At 42.7% G+C, this 21,439-nt stretch overlaps 2 protein-coding genes across 2 annotated transcripts; both read left to right on the plus strand.

Annotated features, from left to right (window-relative positions):
• The first annotated feature begins 2,067 nt into the window (after window positions 1-2,067).
• On the plus strand, window positions 2,068-5,885 carry LOC112872766 (potassium transporter 21-like). Its single transcript, XM_025935822.1, has 10 exons — window positions 2,068-2,238; window positions 2,339-2,561; window positions 2,661-2,912; window positions 3,017-3,067; window positions 3,307-3,567; window positions 3,729-3,781; window positions 3,875-3,989; window positions 4,087-4,341; window positions 4,438-5,234; window positions 5,311-5,885. The coding sequence occupies exons 1-10, from the start codon at window positions 2,068-2,070 to the stop codon at window positions 5,563-5,565; spliced, it is 2,433 nt and encodes an 810-aa protein (XP_025791607.1). The 3' UTR covers window positions 5,566-5,885.
• Window positions 5,886-12,411: 6,526 nt separating this feature from the next.
• Window positions 12,412-17,074, plus strand: LOC112875365 (probable potassium transporter 16). Its single transcript, XM_025939189.1, has 10 exons — window positions 12,412-12,778; window positions 12,990-13,212; window positions 13,407-13,658; window positions 13,766-13,816; window positions 14,234-14,494; window positions 14,876-14,928; window positions 15,209-15,329; window positions 15,418-15,672; window positions 15,801-16,597; window positions 16,689-17,074. Exons 1-10 carry the CDS (start codon window positions 12,620-12,622, stop codon window positions 16,941-16,943), a joined length of 2,427 nt encoding a protein of 808 aa, XP_025794974.1. The 5' UTR covers window positions 12,412-12,619; the 3' UTR covers window positions 16,944-17,074.
• The last annotated feature ends 4,365 nt before the right edge of the window (window positions 17,075-21,439 follow it).

The following is a 21,439-nucleotide window of genomic DNA, read 5'->3' on the forward strand; positions in this document are numbered from 1 at the left end:
GACATACTATCAGCGCTACATGCCATTTCGAGGCTACCGCCGGTCGACGCATATTAGGTTTAAGATTTCGTGCAAGCAAATAGTTTGGAGCAAAAACTTAAATTATGCTAGATTTCCATTTTGACAAATTTTATTGTTCCCATTTTACAATATTGGTCCAGTTAAGTTTCTCATATAGCCTATTCCAACATTTCGAATGAATATAAGAATCAGACGGTGTATTATGAATGTAATCTGATCTATGCTCAGAACAAACAGCATATGGGTGATCACCGACTCGATTCTTGGTTACATGTGCACCCACGTATTTCCAAATCTCTTCGTATCAAGTGGTTTACATACTAATATCCGTATTCACTCCGTTCTCTTTTGATAGTCCTATTTCATCTTGTTACAATGACCAAAAAGAAGCACCGTTTTCATGTTACTGTATAGATGCACCTATCCTTTTTCTAGAGAAGTTACTTTGCACAGGAATCGAAGAGCAATCCATTCTATTCACAAGATGTTAACCTAAATAGAACTATCAAAAGAGAATAATTCAATTTAAAAATAGTACTATCAAAACAGAATGGTCGGAGTACTTCTTATCGGAGCTTGGACGACCAGAGCTACCGCAGCACAAGGAATCGACGTGGCATTTTTAAGAGAAAACCAGGAAGGAGCATGAATGGCAGAGATTGTACGACCTAATGGTCCATGTCATCTTTTGGAGTTTGAACTTTCTAACTACATGCATTAGGTGTGGTCGCACATTACGTCTCGGACAAGGTGCGTACGGACAAGAGCATGCCTCCATTTTTTTTAATCTGGGAACCACGTCCGTACTGACCGTACTAACAACTACCCCTGTATCCCTGTCCGTTGGTCAGATGTCCAGGTGCATCATACGATCGACCGATCTGGAGCTGTCGTTTTTTATATGGTCTTTCGTTTACTTTTCTTGCCAGGATCTACGACTTCGTTTCGTTCTGGTGTGTGCGGCTGGGTATAGTTAATTCTAATCTGTAATCTCATGATGGTAGAGTTGGTCTACCAATGACATGATCTTGCTGATTCTTGCTGTCATCCTCCTCACGTTTTTTTTTCTTTTTCCTGGGAGCAGGTGACTAGGTGACAATACGTATCATGCATGCTTTTGGAGTTTTCTGCAGGTTACGTAGTGCATTGGAAAGTCGGATCTTCCCATAAGTTTGCCTTGGTATGGCGATAGTGATACTTCAATCGTCGTTTACCTTTCTGAATTCCGATCTGCTTGTATGTAGATTATTGGTCATGCCTGCAGGATCAAGGAACGGCAGTGAGCGTAGCAGATAAGTAGCTGCGTTTGACACACAATGAGGGTATCTAAGAGGTGACTGCTCATCCCAAAGTCAGAAGAGAGCTACAGAAACGTCTCAAGAAGAGAAGTTGACCGAGGAAGAATTGATCGATCGAGAGCTATTAGCTACGAGTGACTGGTAGCATTCATAATTTAAAACTGAATGCATGTCAGCCTGCCATTCATATCTCTTCATTCATACTGAACACTAAGCACACACGAAATCAGTTCTGACTTCTGACCGCCGGCGCAAACCGAAGCGTTTTAGCTGGCGATTTTGTCGGTCCATATCCTGTTATCCTGTCACTGCCAGCCAGCCCGAGGTACTAGGCCCTGCCGAGCCTGCGCCATAGGCCGATGCGTCCTTCAAAATTCCAGCTCTGTTTGGCCGCATCCAGAGTCAAATCTCGATCACAACCAGTTGCTGCGCCGCGCGCCCAAGTAATCGATCGCAGCGCAAGCAACTCAAGTTGCTGCCGAACCATAGGGAGATGCAGACTAATCAAGTCCTCGAATAGGAGCTTGGCGTTAAGTAATGGCGCAAGCTGCAGTTTTTTAACCCGGAAACCACGTGGAGGCGGCACCGGATCGATGTAGCAGAGCAGCCGCCACGCTCATCAGCCTATATAAGGCGGTGAGCCATGGACATTGAACATGGGACTAACATACATGTAGAGAACAGGCAAGAGTGGTGCAGAATCAAGGGAGAACACTGCAAGGCCAGTCGCTCCTGAATAATCGCCGTGATGGTTCTCGCCGCCGAGAGGGACGACGACCGCCGGCTGGAGGTCGCCGACGTCGAGAGCGGACTCGACGCGGCGTCGCTGCCGTCCTCCGCCGTCGACCGGCAGGACTCGCTGTTCCGGGAGGCGGTGAGGGGCGGTCACCATGCCGGCGCAGCAGGCCACTCTGAGCAGGTTCGTTTATCTGACGAAGCTCGTTTACTCATGCACTGGTAGAGGTAGCGGCTTGACACGTTGCTTTCAGTTACCGACCAATACCCTGTCGTGTCTGCAGGATAGCTCGTGGAGGACGCTGCGGCTGGCGTTCCAGTGCGTGGGCATCCTGTACGGCGACGTCGGGACGTCGCCGTTGTACGTCTACTCGACCACCTTCGACCACGGCGTCGGCCACCCTGACGACGTCCTGGGGGTGCTCTCCCTTATCATCTACAGCTTCATGCTCTTCACCGTCGTCAAGATCGTCTTTGTCGCCCTCCACGCCAACGACGACGGGGATGGTTAGTGCTTCCTTCCACACACACCCCATTAGTTCTTCTCCAGGCAAACATAGAAGTTTGATAAAAAAAACAAAAATAACGAGATTGGTTGTTCCACAGGAGGAACATTTGCACTCTACTCTTTGATATCGAGGTACGCCAAGGTCAGCCTGATCCCTAACCATCAGGCCGAGGACGAACTGGTCTCCAGTTACAGCAAACACGGAAAGCCGTCGGCCACGCTGAGGAGAGCTAATTGGCTGAAGCATTTGCTTGAGACAAGCAAGTCAGCAAAGATCTCGCTCTTCCTCCTTACCATCCTTGCCATTGCCATGGTCATCAGCGACGCTGTTCTAACCCCTCCAATTTCAGGTATACTTCATCGCCAATTTTTTTTCCTGAGATCACAGTCAAAATCTGTGGAGGTGTTAACAATGTGAACTGATCTTGTTTGTCCTCAAAAAATGTTGTTTCAGTACTTTCAGCTGTAAGTGGGTTGAAGGAAAAGGTGCCTGATTTGACAACAGGTAATAAGAAGAAAACATGTATGCATGTTTACGCATCAGAACGCATAGAGAATATTTGCTTTACTGAAAGAAACGGGTAGAGATCATCATCCTATCTTTTCTGAATTTTACTATCCCTGAAGATCATGACTTAATAAGCTTAGAAGACGTTAACTGTAGCTAATCAGTTAAAAAATACTGACTTGGTCAATGAGTTATATGATCAACTAATGCAAAACCTTTTTTTAAATTTCACACAGATCAAATAGTATGGATCACCGTAGCAATCTTGGTAGTTCTGTTCGCCATCCAGCGCTTTGGAACCGACAAAGTTGGCTACTCGTTCGCACCAATCATCCTGCTGTGGTTGCTTCTGATTGGAGGAGTCGGGCTATATAACCTGATCAAATATGATGTCGGCGTCTTGAGGTCTTTCAACCCAAAATACATCATTGACTATTTCAGGAGAAACAGGAAGGAAGGATGGGTCACGCTTGGTGACATCCTCCTTGTTTTCACAGGTTAGCACGATTATAATTAACCAAGCAAACCAGATCACTCAGAATAATTTAAAAATCTAATTAGCTAGTATTAGGGAAGATCTTCTTTTTTATGCCACTCTGATAAATATTCTCCACATATATGACGCACTAACATATATGGTATCATTTACTCTTTACAGGAACAGAAGCTCTATTTGCTAATCTGGGATACTTCAGCATTAGATCCATTCAGGTATGTGGTAGACAAGCAATATGTCCTTGTTATGTGTTAGTAGGCACATTATCATCGTACTAAACAACACTACTTTTGGAACTCACTTTTCAGTTGAGCTTTAGCTTTGGGTTACTGCCGTCTGTATTGCTCACTTACATCGGGCAAGCAGCATACTTAAGGAAGCATCCAGAGCATTTTGCTGACATTTTCTATAGATCAGTTCCAAGTAAGCATATACTTTGAGCAGCACATCTTTCATTTCTTGTGAACAACTGTTCTCAAAATTGATGAGATATATGTGCTCTTCGTTGCTATCAATTCAGGCACTCTGTTTTGGCCGACATTTATCTTGGCGATCGCGGCATCCATCATAGGAAGCCAAGCAATGATCTCATGTGCCTTTGCAACAGTTTCACATCTACAGACACTCAGCTGCTTCCCGAGGGTCAGGATATTGCACACGTCGAAGCGATTTCACGGGCAACTGTATGTTCCTGAAGTGAACTTACTGCTGTGCGTAGCAGCTTGTCTCGTGACTGTCAGTTTCAAGACAACGACCATTATCGGAAAAGCTCATGGTAAGAACAGCGTGGTACAAACATTAACAAAATACTTATGCTAATGTAAAAGCATCATCTCTAACCATGTGTTGTCTTCGTGATCGATGCGAGCAGAAATCTGTGTCATCCTTGTGATGATCATCACGACACTACTGATGACAATCGTGATGCTCTTGGTCTGGAGAATCAGTATCTGGTGGATCGCGCTCTTCTTCTTCATCTACATTCCAATAGAGTCCATCTACCTGTCATCAGTGTTGTACAAGTTTACTCATGGACCATACATCCCGGTGGCTATGTCGGCAGTCCTAATGATGGTGATGATTGTTTGGCATTATGTACACGCCAAACGGTACAAATACGAGCTGAAGCACACCCTGTCCCCTAAAAGGGCTCAAGAGCTGCTCGAGCACCATGATCTGAAGAGGGTCTCTGGAGTTGGGCTATTCTACACTGAGCTAGTGCAAGGCATCCCACCTATCTTCCCTCACCTCATCGAGAAGATCCCGACCATTCACTCGGTCCTTGTCTTTGTCTCCATCAAGCACTTGCATGTTCCCCATGTCGACGCCTCTGAGCGCTTCCTCTTCCGACAAGTAGAGCCCAAGGAGTACAAGGTGTTCCGATGCGTGGCACGGTATGGGTACCGGGACTCCCTTGATGAGGAGGCCGAAGGCTTTGTCCATGCCCTTGTTGAGTCTCTCCAGTACTACATACGAGATGTCAGTCTCTACTCTGCAGATGAGATGCAGAATGTTAGCTATCCGATCTCTCGCGACCAGAGCTTATCTCGGGAGAAGCCTTCAGGACGGCATGCCGTCTATGCTGAGGAGATGATCACACCAATCCAATCCTTCTCCGAGCTCACAACACTGTCAAATGGTCTGAGCAACCGTCTACCACAGTTTCAGGTAATAACAGAAAATTTAGCTGAGTTTTTATGTGTTTTACTGTAGTATTGTAAAACTGATGGTAGTTGATAAGCAGGCATCGAAGATGAACATCGCCGAGTTAGCGAAGATTGAGGAGGAACAGAAGTTCATCCAAAGAGAAACAGAGAAAGGTGTGGTGTACATCCTTGGGGAGACTGAGGTGGTGGCAAGGCCCCAGTCCTCGCTCCTTAAGAAGATCGTCGTCAACTACATATACTCCTTCCTAAGGAAGAACTTCGTGCAGGGAGAGAAGATGCTGTCGATTCCCCATGGAAAGCTACTGAAAGTTGGAATCTCATACGAAATTTAGGTGAACGGCTTTCCGGTTCGATGGTTTATTTGTATGCCAATAGCCAAACTGTCAAAAGGTTGGGAATGAAGCAGCCATATGCACAGCATCTGGGATCTGCATACACTTGTGCATGCAGGGATGATCTCTGTAAGATAGTAGTACGATCATGTAACGTGTAGAAGAGTCAACAGGATGCCATGATGCTGCACATGGACCAATTTGGTTCATGTGTGACTAGCATTCGTGGGCTCTAAAAAACTGTGTATTTTTTGTGCATCATATATGTACTTTATGTGTATAGAAAGTCCATGAATTTGTGTTTGGCCTGTCTTTTCCAACTCGGGCTGCTCGTGCTGCTTCTACTCCCTCTAGTGGCCGGCAAACAAAAGAGTTGTGTTCTCCTAAATACCATTTCATCTTGATTGCTTGAGTTCTTTGCATTTGGATATGTTCAAAGACAAATCTACATATATGTCACTGAAGTACAGCTTCTCTTTCTTCAAAAAAAGAGCATAACTTCTCTTTATGCAACCATGATTTAGCCTCTTATACAAAAAAAAACTGTGCATATGAATGGAAAAGAAATTGAATTTCTTTATGCATCATAGTTGTATGTTATCTTCCTGAGACTTTCAATCAAAGATAATTGCAGAGGTCAAGAAACATATGAGAGTGACTCAAAGGGAGGATTAAGTCCAAATCATATGAAGGATTAAGTCCAACCATAATTTACTTGCGAAAACACAGGTCATATTTGTTGGACTGTACGAGAGGAACTAAGTTTGTCCTATGTGCCAGAGTCAATGTTGGAACGTGGTTGTACCAAGTGGAATAAGGAAGAACCTCGAACATATTTATAAAGAAAGGACTCCTTTGCAAATTCTTATAATTTCTCACATGTTATTGGTTAAACCCTAAATCCCTTATATGCCACTGTCAGTGATTGTGGGGGACCCATGTGCAATAGACACAACGATGGCATACGAGTTTTTTAGGTGGTATATAAGAAAATTGCCCATCCATATAAAGTCGTTTAGCTCAAATTTGTAATAAACTAGGCTATCAACTCGTGCTCCCGCACAGGCTAATTAGAATTAATATAAAAATAAATTTTATAGCTAATAATTATAATTATCTATCTCACATCCTCTTTCATCTATTAAATATTCTAACACATACTCTAAAATATATATTTATCATTATCTAGTTGCAATAGATTTCATTTTGTATCACACCTCTATGTGTGTTTGATATATATTTAATTTAATATTTTTTATGAATTGGTATTCTTATCTCTTCCATCATACATGAATACATGGTGACGCTAGTATTTTTATAAAAAATAACATAAATAATATATTAATAATAATAGAAATAGTAATTTTAAATTTTATATTGGTGCATTTTAATATTTTTTTATAATTATATAATTTAGATTTAGATTTAGGGTTGAAAGATATAATTGGATAATTTATATAAAAATTTAGGGAGATATTTGTATTATTTTTATAATGGCATATGTGGGTAATTTACACGAAGATTAGGTGTTACTTTAGATTTTTTTTATAATGGTAGAGATGGGTAATTTAGATATATGTTTAGAGGTTACTTTAGTCTATTTTTATAATGGCAGAGGTGTGTAATTTATTAGAAAAGATAACAGATCCAATGGCTATTATGACTAGAGTTGTCGGATTGATGGTTGAATATTTCTGATTTTTGTGAGAATTTCTAGGATTTCTGTGTCCACCTAGGATCCTAAGTGGCTTCAAAAGGAACCTCCAATTAGTAATAATAAGATGTTGAGGATCGGGAACCAATCCATTCTTTAAACCAAACCCTTATAATTTGTAGTTTATATTTTTTTTATCCTTTCAAGGGATAGAGATATGAAATTAAATTGGTGTGAATAATGGATGAAGACAATGATTGATGCATTTATACCATGCTTTGCCTCAAATCTAGCAATTCATCAAAAGTTGCACAAATGTACATGATTTTTTAAAATATACTGCAAACCTAGATGCTCTCACACACGCCTACGTGCTCACTTCTATGGATTGAAACACATATATTCTATACCCCAATGAGCACCTTAATTTGGAAGACTGAGCTGTCACATATTTAGATAACAAAGTCACTATCCCTATAAATAATGTTGGTCCAGTTGAAATGCCCCCTCCGTAGCTGCATACATGCTCTTGGTTGAACGTGAGGTGGGGAAGAGATTGCAGTTTACGGAAAAGGAAATCGCGATCACTAAATAAAGCAGAAACGCATGGCTCCAAAAGTATGATCGACTAGTACGTTTTAGTTGTTATATAACTCCCTCTGGGTTAAAATACTATGCACCATTTCAAGAATCCTACCGGTCAAACTTTGATAATCATCAATATTTAGAAAATTAGATAGGTTGATAATGTAAGATAGATGTTGCTAGGTTCACGAATAAAACAAATTTGAAATGTCTTGTTTTTGTAAAAATTGTCTGTCGTCAAAGTCTCAGTTTGTAGGTATGTCAGCGCGCTAAAGGAGATGTATTTAAAATTGAAGAGAGGATAACAAATAAAGATGCTTATTCATAGAACTAGCAGTCACTCGTACCGGTGTTGTTGCAATTTTCCGTGCACAACCAATATCGACCTGCTGTACGCGAGAAGTCGAGAACTGGAAGCACGCAGCACGGCCCGTGTCCTGTTCGTTTTTGCCTGGCCACAACTTGGGCTGCTCGGGTTGGCCATAGCTTCATCAACACGTGGATGCGTTGAAGAGGCACGCTACTGGCTAGTTGCCATCGCCGGCTGGCCTCGTCGGGCCAGCAGCTTTGAGAAGATGTTGATGCTCCGGCAGAGGCATATCATCAGGCATGTCACGTTTGTCGCGCCTGACAATCACAGAAGCATAGATGCAGTAGTGCACGGATCTGCTGCCTTGAGAGCCAGCAGGCAGCAGCAACTAGCTCATTGTGCCGAGTGCATGGTGTATGGTGCAGTGTGCAAGTGCACTTAAGCCGGTCACTGCAATGACTTGAATTACTGAAAACAACATTTGCTTCAGATTGGTACACAAAATATCCGTTGTGCATTATATATATTCCCTGCGTGGGTGCCTGTGACCTGTGTATGTACTTTTTTAAAGGGGGAAAAATAATTACTACCATACAAAGCTCTACCTCGAGAACACTCTTGTTGCACAATGTCTGATTAACTTAGGCTTCTATAATTATGCTACTAGTCCCCGCCGAAATCATGGTACATGCATGTATTAAGTGGGAAAAAAGGGGAGAAATAGTGAGCTTTATGATTATCGATTAGTTAGTAACTTGCTACTTTTATTTTTATTGTCCAGTTTTTCCAACTGTAATAAGTTATTTCTTGATACACATGTCAAGTTCAGATTTATATTTTGTGGAAGTGATAGAGTGATGCTGTGTTCTTGTTTTAAATTTGTCTGTGACCACACTACTAAGAAAGAGCCCTAATAATATGGTAGCAGCAAAAGATGTAATAATAGCATTAGATATCTTCTCAACAAGGACTTACCACAAATTGATTTGCCTTTTGGCCCCTAGGCATAGATCTACTAGTCCATATGGTATCTTGAAGTACATAATATCAGAACGCTTAGATTCACACTGATTTTACGAGTCAACTCTCACACTCAAAGAAACTAATCTAAATTGACTTTTTCTCCCTAAATAAGGTCCTGCTATGTGCTAGCTGTGTACCTACTTTTCAAAAGCAGGGACTTCCTGCTGGATATGAACCACTTATAGTATTTAGTAATTGACAGGGCAACCTAGTTTCTTGAACAAGTCTTAGAGAAGCAAAGATATCTGACGCAAGTGCTTTCAAATATAAATTTGATTACGACAATTTGCATACTAATTAAGTTACATAGTTGATTACTTCTAATCTGTCGCTTACGCTACATTGCCTCAGTTATGATCTGATTGATATAACTGTTCATAAAGATTGTGAATGCTGTATATACATCATGCAAATAGCTCTCCTGGGTCAGGATTATTTTGTCACTAGCATGTTAAAACTAAAAAAGGCGAAGTACTGATTGGTTGCACTAGCCTATCAACCCGTGCTCCCGCACGGACTAGTTAGAATTAATATAAACATAAGACTTATAACTAATAATTATAATTATCTATCCGATCCTCTCTTTCATCTACTAAATATTTTAATGTACAATACTCTAAAGATACATACTCATCAGTATATTGTTGTAATATGTTTAGTTAGTAACAATATTTTTTATTTTGTATCACACCTCCATATATATTTGATATGTATTTAATTGAACCATATGTTTAAGCTATGTGAACAACATAAAAATTGGTATACATGACACACAGTGGTTAATATTTTTGTATAAGCAATAATATAAATAATATATTAATAATGATAGACATAGTAAGTTAGAACTATTGGTGCACTTTAAGATTTTGTTACAATTATATAACTTAGATTCAGAATTAGGAGTTACTTTAACTTTTAATAATAATATAATTAGATAATTTATATACAAACTTAGGGGGCTAATGGCTATTATGGTTAGAGTTGTCGGAGTGATTGCCGGATGTTTCGAGAATTTCAAGAATTTCTCTATTTTTTTTAGAGTGTCCACCTAAGATCTTAGGTGGCTTCACGTTGAGAATTTCTAGAATTACTAACTGGAGGCTCCTTTTGTAATCCTGCAAATAGCTCTCCAATGTCAGGATTATTTTGTCATTAACATGTTAAAAAAAGGCGAAGTAGACTGATTAGTTGAATGGCTTACATGTTGAGATATGGGATGTTGATCAGGTGCCTGGATGAGAACCTTAGCAATTTAAGATAGTGAACCTTTGTTAATCCTTAATACACACTTCTGAGTTCTGAACCCATTATACCACGTCTAAGGAATTAATTATTAGTATAAAGCTATTGAAGTTGTTACAAAGAAAGCATGCCATGCAGATAGACAGGATTTCAGAACAGGAAAATAAGAATATACTGCATGGGTAGTATTCTTATCAAGTATCGAACGTACTGTATCGATCCAAATGATCCAGTATCTGGCATTAAGAATTTTCATTTGTGTATGATGAATGAATTATTTATATTTTTAAAATGTTTCCAAAGGTATAAATTTTGTGAAGTGATAGCATTGTTCATGAACACGCACAAACAATAATTCAATCACAACTTATATTACTGGTCATGCAGAAAGTTCTACGAAGATACTAATAATATGAGGTGCACATTTATTTATTCCAAGTCCTGACTAGACCGACTTCTCTACTTGACTTCCTTTCTCACGCTAGGTCGTAACTGCTGGAAGAAGTCTTCTGCTGAGTTCTGACAGATTACATTGAAACTTTCGCAGGGTATCATTTTCTGTCAATTTATATGGGTAGGTCAGGCTTCATCTCTCGTTTGCTGTTTTTGTCCCTTGTGTTGTAGATTTAACGTCCTTCTAATAACGATCTTTTTGACAAACCATGCATGTATTTAATTTGTCAATATAGGAATAGTAAAAGTTTGGAAAAGCTTGGCATGTATAGCATGTAGAAAGACAAATTCCTCGTTTACATAGGTCAGAAAGGCCGTTAAACCGTAGAAAGTTCCGATGTTCCGAAAGCAGTAGTCCAGGTATACACATACATGTTCTAGTTGCAGCTCCATGCATGACTCACGTGCTATAAAATCAAACTGATAAAGATGTGTGTTGGGCACTTTTTCAGGGATTACCTCCGTCCTTTCATGCATGTAAATGTCACTTCCTTTCCCAGTAAAAGGTGTGGTAAAAAAGCCCATTAAGGACCGTGATTTCCACACAGGCTCTTCTACAATTCTCTAAAGGCCTCTGTGTGTATCTTTTTAAAAGAAAGATCCGATGATGATGCTTGCGAGGCAAGGAAGCCGATAGGCCGGTAAGTCTGACCAATAAATTCCAAAGTAGTAAGGTGCTAGTTGGAAAGGTTGAAATGTTTTGTTATATAACTTGGATAAGAAATCGGAGGCACGGCACCATATTTTTAGAAGCAATCAATCCAAATAGTTTATAACATTATTAGTAGTATATAGAGAAGGTGAATGTACGACGAAATTGACTGCTCCTTTTTTCTTTTTCTTTTTTGAGAAGTCGAAACTGACTAGTCTAAGTTTGAACTCACCGCATGTACTTATTACAGATGGACGACTGAACACGTACCAACAGAGATCAAACTCCGCTTATCTGAAATCGAGGACCCAAACTAAATCTTGATCATTGACAGCACCTACATACGCATGATAATACGCAATTAAGCTGCATGTAGATACACAGATGGTTGTAGCTACCCAAAAGTCCACACACGGCAGCCACATACAGAGCGCTGGATCGTGTGAAGTTAAGCGTCAACTCCAACGCTGTACTGACAGCAATCGATGCTTCGTTGGCGCCACGCGCCGACGCGCAGGTTGAAGGGGATCCCAGGCCCCCGCGTCGTCTCCGATCACACTCGGTCAGTCCACCCCCACCGCAGCGGCGGCCACGTACACATCTCTGGCCGCCGCAGCTGCGACTTCCGCGTACACATCTCTAGGATCCCGTCAAGATTGACGCTGGCTAGCCGCGAGATTCTGGAGACTTTGGAATAGTAGACCATGCCGGCTTGCTGAGCAAAGATGGTTAGCAAGCTTGCCAAGGCAAGTAACTCCGAACATACGTGAGATTAATCTGCAGCACTGTTTCTGGAAATCAACAAGTCACCGGTGCAAGCCGCGACGACTCTGAACTCTGAAGTCTGAAACCCGAGAGCACGATCTCCACATAAGCTGGCTGGGAAGTTGGCTATAAAAGGCGCCTCAGGGTGACAGGAGCAGCCGGGAAGTGAACAGCACCCAGCTGAGAGACACTAGCTACACAGCAGATCGATGAGCTGCAGTGCGGATGCTGCTGCGGCGCGCTTATATAAAAGGACGGCGTGAGGTGGCGGGGCCTTTTCGCGGTGGTTAGAATATATATATAGCTGCGCGACGGCGGGGCACTTTCCCGTTCCCGGCCGGAGGAAAGGAAGACGCCTGCCGGACGGAAGATGGCGCACTACCATGCGAGTGCCGCCACCCGGGGCAGCATGGAGATCGTCCCCTACAGCGGCGAGCTGGACGTGGAGCTGCCGCCGGTGGACGTCAAGCGCCAGGACTCGCTCTACCGCGACGCCACCATGCCAGCCCATGCCGGACACCACGGACAGGTACGCAGCATGGACAGAGAATCATATCATCATCAGAGGGTAGCTAACTAGCTAGCTATGATCTCTGTCGACGATGTTCATGGCGGATGAGCCTGCCACGCCACCCACTGATTCGCCACAATCTAGTAGTATGCTCGTACTTGCTGGCGGAATTCAATACAATAGCAACTTGTTCTTACACATGATCCGATGGTTGATGGTACATCATCAGGAGAGCTGGGTTCGGACGCTACGGCTGGCATTCCAGTGCGTGGGGATCCTGTACGCCGACCTCGGCACGTCGCCGCTGTACGTGTACGCCAACACCTTCAAGAACGGGGTCGGCCACCCGGACGACGTCCTCGGCGTCCTCTCCATCATCATCTACAGCTTCATCCTCTTCACCATGATCAAGATCGTCTTCATCGCCCTCTACGCCAACGACGACGGCGACGGTGCGTGCGCGGTTGCGCAAGGGACTTTGACATATAGCACACAAGTTCCCACTGTCTCTGATCAAGTAGTCCTGTAGCATTAGATGCCATATCACTATCAGTACTCGATTTTCAAGATAACGAGCTGAGCGAGAAGAAATTGTAGAGGTAACTGCAGACACTGACATGCAACTGTACTGTTTCCTTTCTGTCAGGTGGCACGTTTGCGCTCTACTCGTTGATCTCCCGGTACGCCAAGGTGTGCCTCATCCCGAACCAGCAGGCCGAGGATGAGCTCGTGTCAAGGTACAGGCATCGCGCCAAGCCGTCGGCGACGCTGAGGAGAGCTCAGTGGATGAAGAACCTGCTGGAGACGAGCAAGGCGGCAAAGATCTCCCTCTTCTTCCTCACCATCCTTGCGACAGCGCTGGCCATCAGCGACTGCATGCTAACTCCTCCGATATCCGGTACTCTCTACAAATAGATATATAGATATACTCATATGCATCATGATTGATTGTTCTTGTTTTTTGGACGGCGCCCTGACATGACTTTTCATGTTTAAATGGTTCAGTACTTGCAGCTGTCAACGGCCTGAAGTTGAGAGCACCTCATCTGACAACAGGTACAGTAACAATGGAGAAATAAACCACGTAGAGTATTGTAGAATGCTTATATTTTGCCTGCATAGTCTAGTGATCTTATACAACTAATCTTGGACGAGACGCTAAGGGAAATCAGGACACAAGACTTTATGCCACTACTTGCTGCAAATAGTCATACCTCTCTAAATATAGATGTAGTTGTGTGGCCAATTTCAATGCACTCGTTTCTTCTGAGGAAATCTCACGGGCAGTAGTGCGCCCTCAAGCTAAGTAACTGCGGAAGTTGACTGATTGAACTGGTCAAGCAAACTAGTCCACAAGATTACGCGTCTCATCCTTTTTTTCTTTATGAAAAACTCTTATAAATACAGAAAAAGGTCACGTGTTGCCCAGCATCGTGTGGTTAACTTCGTTCTAAAATGGATACTTGTGAACAGATCAAACGGTATGGATCACAGTGGGGATTCTGGTGGTTTTCTTCTCGGTCCAGCGCTTTGGGACCGACAAAATTGGTTACACATTTGCACCGGTGGTTTTCGTGTGGCTGCTCCTTATGGCAGCTATTGGGATCTATAACATGGTCAAGTATGACATTGGCACCTTGAAGGCTTTCAACGCAAAATATATCATCGACTATTTCCGAAGGAACAAAAAGAAAGGATGGGTCTCGTTGGGTGAAATTCTCCTTTGCTTCACAGGTATGAACTGTGTACATATATCAACCTGTAGAAACAAAGTGTAGTACGTATATGATTCCACATTTCCATTTAATTTATTTCCGCAGAACAAGCAAAAGCTTCGCTTTCTATTTTGCTAAGAAGAAGAATAACAAAAAAAAATACAAAAGATCTTTAAATAAAAGAAAATGAAGAAAAGTAAAAAAAAAAACAAGTGAGTAAGAAAGGCCAAACAAACACCTGCCACAGAATTATTGCATTGGTAGCAAATAGGGACCATGCTCCACACTACAATCCTCCTCGCCAAACCATATTATTAATGCAAAATCTCTTGGACAGAATCAAGCATGCTGTAGTTTTGTTTATACTGTTTATTTATAAAGGACTGTACTTCTTTGACAGGCACAGAAGCTCTTTTTGCTGATCTGGGATACTTCAGCATCAGATCGATCCAGGTACAAGATTATTTAGACATTTTCGTAAATAAAGAAGTACTACAAAGTATTCTGATTTCTGAAGGGGGAGAACAAAAATGATCTTGTAACACACCTGGGATTACTATATATGTAGTATTAATTTCAATTGCTATCTTCTTTCAAGACATTCACATGACAATGAAAATGGGTTTATGGATCCCTACTTGAACTTATGGAAGCTGAACTGTTTCCATTTAAGTTGGTATATAGCACAAACGTCATTATGTTGGTAATAAGGAAACTCACTTTTATCTTTCAGCTGAGCTTCACCTTTGGCTTATTACCTTCGGTGTTGCTAACATATATTGGGCAAGCGGCATATCTGAGGAAACACACGGACATGGCTGACATATCTAATGTTTTCTTCAATTCGATCCCAAGTAGGTGACAGAAATAGTAGCCTCTATTATTAATTTCTTGGTTATTATTAAACCAAAAAATAAATGAATATTCACTTGTATGATGCAGGCTCTTTGTTTTGGCCAACTTTTGTCCTAGCTCTGATTGCATCAGTCATTGGAAGCCAAGCTATGATCTCGTGTGCCTTTGCAACCATGTCTCATTTACAAGCACTCAATTGTTTTCCAAGGGTCAAGATACTACATACATCAAGGCGTTATTCAGGCCAGCTGTACATCCCTGAAGTGAACATCTTCCTTTGTATTTCTGCTTGTGTTGTAACCATAGGCTTCCGGACAACTGGTTTCATAGCGAAAGCACATGGTAAGAAGTCTAAAAGCTGATCTTAATGATTGCTGAATGCTCTATTTTATATTTCTGCAGCAATGTTTATCCACATTTCAATAGTTTTCATAGATGCCACTTACTATATTCTAACTATATCTGTACAGAAATTTGTGTGGTCCTTGTGATGGTCATCACAACCCTATTGATGACAATAGTGATGCTCCTTGTGTGGAAGGTAAACATTTGGTGGATCGCCATCTTCTTCATTGTCTACATATCAACAGAGTCCATCTACACAGCTGCAGTTCTATATAAGTTCACCCATGGACCTTATGTGCCACTGGCTATGTCAGCTGTTCTCATGTTAATCATGATTGTCTGGCACTATGTTCATGTCAAACGGTACAAATATGAGCTTGAGCATACTGTGTCACGCGATGAGGTGAAAGATCTACTTGAACGTAGGGACCTAAAGAGGGTCCCAGGACTAGGGCTTTTCTACACTGAGTTGGTTCAAGGCATACCACCCATATTCCCTCACCTCATCGAGAAGATTCCTACCATTCACTCAGTGATTGTCTTCATCACGGTGAAGCGTTTGCCAATTCCCCATGTTGATGTCTCGGAGCGCTTCCTCTTTCGACAAGTGGAGCCCAAAGAGTTCATGGTGTTCCGTTGTGTGGCAAGATATGGGTACCGCGACAAGCTCGAGATGGCCAACGATTTTGTTAAAGTCCTAGTTGAGTACCTCCAATACTATGTCAGGGACTTGAACCTCTATGGAGTTGGTGATGAGCCATTGAAGATTATCTTCCATAGTGCTCGTGTTGACAGCTTTACTTGGGAGAGGAAGCCCTCAGGACATGTCATCTATGCTGAGGAGATGCTTACACCAGCCCAATCCTTCTCGGAGCTCACAATGCATCCAGTATCCATGAGCAGTAGATTGGCACATTTCCAGGTTTGTTTGTTTAGAAACATTCTTGTTGTAAACTACATGTCCTCATTTGGTGGTGTGCTAATCATATATATACTCTTTTCTAATAACACAGACAGGGAAAATGAACCTAGAGGAGATGTTGAAGATTGAGGAAGATCAAAAGATCATCCAACGAGAGGTGGATAATGGTGTTGTTTATATAATTGGGGAGACTGAAGTAGTAGCCAAGCCTCACTCGAACTTGTTAAAGAAGATTATTGTGAACTACATCTACAGTTTCCTGAGGAAAAATTCAAGGAATGGAGAGAAGATGCTATCCATTCCAAGAGGCCAACTACTCAAGGCTGGGATAACATATGAGATCTAGGTCTCACATGAGTTTATATATTAACAAGAATGATGTATTTTCCTTGCATGCATGCTGTTAAATATATATTTAACAATTCAATATGTCTAATACGATGGTGTGATGATGTGAGCCAACATTTAAGCAGCAAACTAGTTCTTCCATTAACTGCAAAATAAAACTAGCAAATCCTTATGTGTGCGCAGTCTTATTTGACTCACTTAAACAGTACTTCATTTAACCAGCAAGTATGCAGTGAGAAACCAGAACTACTGGACCAACGTAAAACTAAAAAAAGGGGCATCAAACTAATTGATCCTCCCAACCAGCATCATGTACATATATCCTGGAAGTCTCTTCAGTTAGACGATGCAATACCCGTTACAAGAATTAAATGTCCAGTAGCCCTCCTGATGCAGACCAAGAACTCAAGACAGATATATCACAATTTGAAACGCTTTAAGTCTTTATATTATATCGGTGTGTTCGTTTCCTGGGACCTAAAGTTTAGAGGGGTCACATCAAAGAGAATCTTATCATTTAGAAGTATTAAATAAAATCTAACTACAAAACTAATTGCAGAACCCCAGTGCTAATTCGCGAGACGAATCTAATGAGGTATATTAATCCATGATTAGCGGATGATTACTGTAGCATCACTGTGGCAAATTATGGATTAATTAGGCTCATTAAATTTGTCTCGCGAATTAGCACTCATCTGTGCAAAAAAATTTGTAATTAGACTTTATTTAATACTTCTAAATAACAAAATTCTTTTTGATATGATGGGTCTAAAATTTAGAGGGTAGAAAACGAACGCACGCTAAGAATGGAAGAAGCGTACCGTCCAACTTAATGAATATTTCTCAGTCCACCCCGCAGCGCAGGGCCGGAGGAAGGCCTAGGGCCAGGCGTGGCCCATTTTCTCCACACTATACTGTAGCAAAAGAGGCCTGGTCGAGCAAGCCCAATCAGCCCATGGAGTGGCCAGCTCCGCCCCTGCCGCTGTGCCCTTGCCAGGCCACCCGACGTATTGCCGCTGCCACCTCCCCTTGCCCCGTGGCACGTCATCCGGGCGGAGCTCGGCACTACTGAAAGAGGATAAACGAAAATGTAATGAAATGCCAAGTGGGGGCCCCACATGTTGGTGATTTAATGAAAATAACTACGATTTGGACCTTATATGAAACGATTAGCAAATATGATGGGAATTTGGATGTGTATTTTAATTTGAAAGTTTGGGGAAATGAGTGGCTCAAGTTCTCGGACCCGGCACATTTTTTATTTTTTTTAGTCAACGGATAAAGATTGCCGACACCATCTTTTGAACTATCTGCTGCGCTTATTATTATATATAAAAAGCACAAGAAAAATATTCAAGACACAAACTGTGAAATAAAAACTTTATGGCATCTCTATCGTAGTGTGACAGTCGAAGAAGTTGAATAGTCACATGTACTTTTCGCAAGTAAGCTTATAGTCGGCAGCCCCTGTGTTTTCAAACTATGAAGGGCCGCCGCCGGATAGTCACGCATGTGGTAGCGTTCAGTTAAACAAAGAAACTTTTTTGTGTGCAAAAGCAGCGTAAGAAAACCTGACGAAACTAAGATTTCGTACGCACCGGAGTACTTATCAGCAGATGCTGCTCTCGGTCCATCGCCCTCCCAACTTGTTGCACCCCCCGCCGTTACGGAAGCAAACACGCATGCTTGCAGCCAGAAAGTCCTCGTACAGCAGCCGCAGACCGTACTGGTACTGGCCTCGCTCCCAAGCGAGCAGCAGCAAATGTCAAATCCACGCTTTTCTTCCCAAAAGATGGGCTATAAAAAAAACGTACACCTTGTTTCCGAAAATAAAAAAACGTACACTTTGTTGAGCCCGGCGGCCTATGGACAACGGAGCTGAGTCTTCTGAAACGACATCGTTCCTATGGACAACCAGGCGTCACCTGCCAAAGTTCACAAGACGGCCGGCGCATCGGTCCTGGTCCGTTTTTGTCAGTCCACACCCATCCAGAAACGGCCACGTCGTCGCCTGGATCTGTCGTCGTCAGACACTGCACTTGCGCGACTTTTGTAAGGTTCTCATGATCGACTTGTCGGTCAGCATTGACGATGTGGGGGTATAGCTAGGGAAATTTAGCAAAAGTAAACCATAGGAAGCTACCGGATGAGTTGGTACAGCTATGTCTATGTGGAGGAGGATGACCAAGCTCTTCGTGCAGCTTGTTATTTTCTACATATACTGGGTAAAGGCTCATGCGATGCTACGTGCATATAATTTTTAAACAAAATAAAACAATTTTAAAGAAATATGGTAAGAAGATAATAGATATATTGTCTGAGCTATATATAAATTTCGGTAGTAAAATAGAAAGAAAGAATATAGCAATTTTATAAGAATAACCTAAATAGAGAATGCTATAACAATTCATGTTTTTCCATTTGTGAGGCTAATGTAGTGTCCAAGATAATCTTGTAGAACTTCATGTACGTAGTATCCAACATCTTATGAGACTATCCTCCCTACCTATGCACACAGACCACTAATAAGTGAGTTATAGATCTTCGGATCAACCCGATAGCCAGCATCAATCATATCCTTCAATGCCATACACCCATCCCCAACCCTTCCGGTGGAAACATACTCATCAATAAGTGACGCGTACACCATCCTATCCACAAGTAAACACTTAGCTCCTCATCTCCTTGAACAATTTCACTGCCTAGGGGTGGGAAAAAGACCGAGACTGAAGAATCGGACCGAACTAATTGAGACCGAACCCGAAGTGACGGAAACCGAATATTTTGATTATTAATTTGGTCTCAAGTCTTAAGTAACCGAATTTTACGGTTAATACAGTAATATAATACAGTTGTTTAACCGATTTAACTGAAAAGAATATAGCACATTCCATACACATCTATCAATTTGCTCTTCTGCTGCCCAAGCCCAATAACAAGCGAACCGGGCTGGCCCAATAGTCAAGTATATAAAGCCAAAAAAAACTAACCCTAGTCCACCCACTCACGCTCTCGGTCTCTCCCCTCCCTCCCAGACCGCCGCCGCCGCTGTCCACCCTTGCAGCCCTCCCAATCCCAAACCGCCCTCGTCGCCCACCCTCCCCTCCCTCCCAGTCCCGGACCGCCGCCCACCCTCGCCTCCCCTCCCCGACTCGTAGCTGCACCATGGACCCTCCCAGCCTCCCCGCCCAGCCGACGGCGATGGTGAAATGCCGAGGCCTGCAGGCAGCGGCGGCACCTCCCCTCGACCACTCCAACGGGGCTGCCACTTCGTGGCGGCAGCGGCCCGCAAGGCGCGGCCTCCTCCCACCCGCACCATGGCCATGGTCCTCCTGTTGCAGCGAGCAGCGGCGAGCTGGACCGTCCAAAGCTGGCAACGCCTCCTCCTCACGTGGATTGGCTTGCTCCTCAACTCGGTAATCGGGATGGGAGGCGCCTCTTCCTCAACTGGCTGCTGGCAAGGCAACGATAACTTGTCGTTCGAGTTCAAGGCTGGCTGTATTTTTTTTTGCTTTGATTCATCCGAACTCTTGGCGATTTTGGATGCGTTGGCTGCCGTACTCGAGCGTCGTGACCTCCTCCTCCTCCTTGCCCTACGACTGCGTGAAGAACCTGGACGACGCGACCTCCTTCTTTCCTGCGCCCGTGCTCGATTTGAATTTTGAACGATGGTGGCTCGGTGGATGGTAGAGCCATGGGGGTTTTGAACAATGGTGGGGTCGGTGGATGGGGCTCGCCCGCCTGTGTGGCAGAACCAACCTGAATTATACCGGCTCAAGTACGCAAGTCCATTCCTGAGGGCTCCAACGTGCTTCAAACGGTATAATCCCTTGGCCTGTCGGGTAACATCCCGATAAACCACCGAGCACAGGATCAATAAGGTTACCTCACACGAAGGTGAGTCCAGAGATATAGTCACCATCACATTTTATATTACAGGAAATTACAATACAAGAGTTTATAAAAGTAGTACAAAGTTTTGAAACTTAGAGAAAACATTACAAACTATTTAAGTTATAATTTTTAGCAGCGGAAAACATACGCGATGATCTACAGCACGTCGACAAGACGGATGTCATGCTAAGCCCGGGCACGACATCACTCGGTATCATCAATGTTGGCCGAGGATGGATCCCACTCCACGGACCAACCTTCTGGAAGAGCACAGGGCCAATGCAGGGGAAGAGTAGGGTCTTTAAAGATGTTACCTGAAAAACAAGTAACTAGTAAGGCTGAGTATACTAATACTCAGCAAGGCTTACCCGGGTTTAGGTATACTTTAGCCCGTAACTAGACTCATGAAGGCATTGCAAGAGTTCTGGTTTATTTTTAGCTGAAAAGCAACTAAGAGTATAATCTACTTTCAAGTTTTAGCTTCCAGATTCTAGCTTGATTAGCTATCTAGGTAAGCACCTAAACTAAACAAGTAAGATAGAGATTAACATCCATCATGATTATTCCATCAATCATTACACTTTTTACTCTATGTGGCAG

The sequence above is a fragment of the Panicum hallii genome, chromosome 9 (assembly GCF_002211085.1).
Source record: "Panicum hallii strain FIL2 chromosome 9, PHallii_v3.1, whole genome shotgun sequence".
NCBI lineage: Eukaryota > Viridiplantae > Streptophyta > Magnoliopsida > Poales > Poaceae > Panicum > Panicum hallii.

What these genes read in the sequence shown, in the direction of transcription:
- LOC112872766 (XM_025935822.1), top strand. Translation starts at nt 2,068, where the DNA reads ATGGTTCTCGCCGCCGAGAGGGACGACGACCGCCGGCTGGAGGTCGCC. An exon ending in CATCCTCCTTGTTTTCACAG is followed by an intron (nt 3,568 to 3,728) that starts GTTAGCACGATT and finishes TACTCTTTACAG; the next exon opens with GAACAGAAGCTCTATTTGCT. An exon ending in ACCGTCTACCACAGTTTCAG is followed by an intron (nt 5,235 to 5,310) that starts GTAATAACAGAA and finishes GTTGATAAGCAG; the next exon opens with GCATCGAAGATGAACATCGC.
- LOC112875365 (XM_025939189.1), top strand. Translation starts at nt 12,620, where the DNA reads ATGGCGCACTACCATGCGAGTGCCGCCACCCGGGGCAGCATGGAGATC. An exon ending in AGCACCTCATCTGACAACAG is followed by an intron (nt 13,817 to 14,233) that starts GTACAGTAACAA and finishes ACTTGTGAACAG; the next exon opens with ATCAAACGGTATGGATCACA. An exon ending in TCAGCATCAGATCGATCCAG is followed by an intron (nt 14,929 to 15,208) that starts GTACAAGATTAT and finishes TTTATCTTTCAG; the next exon opens with CTGAGCTTCACCTTTGGCTT.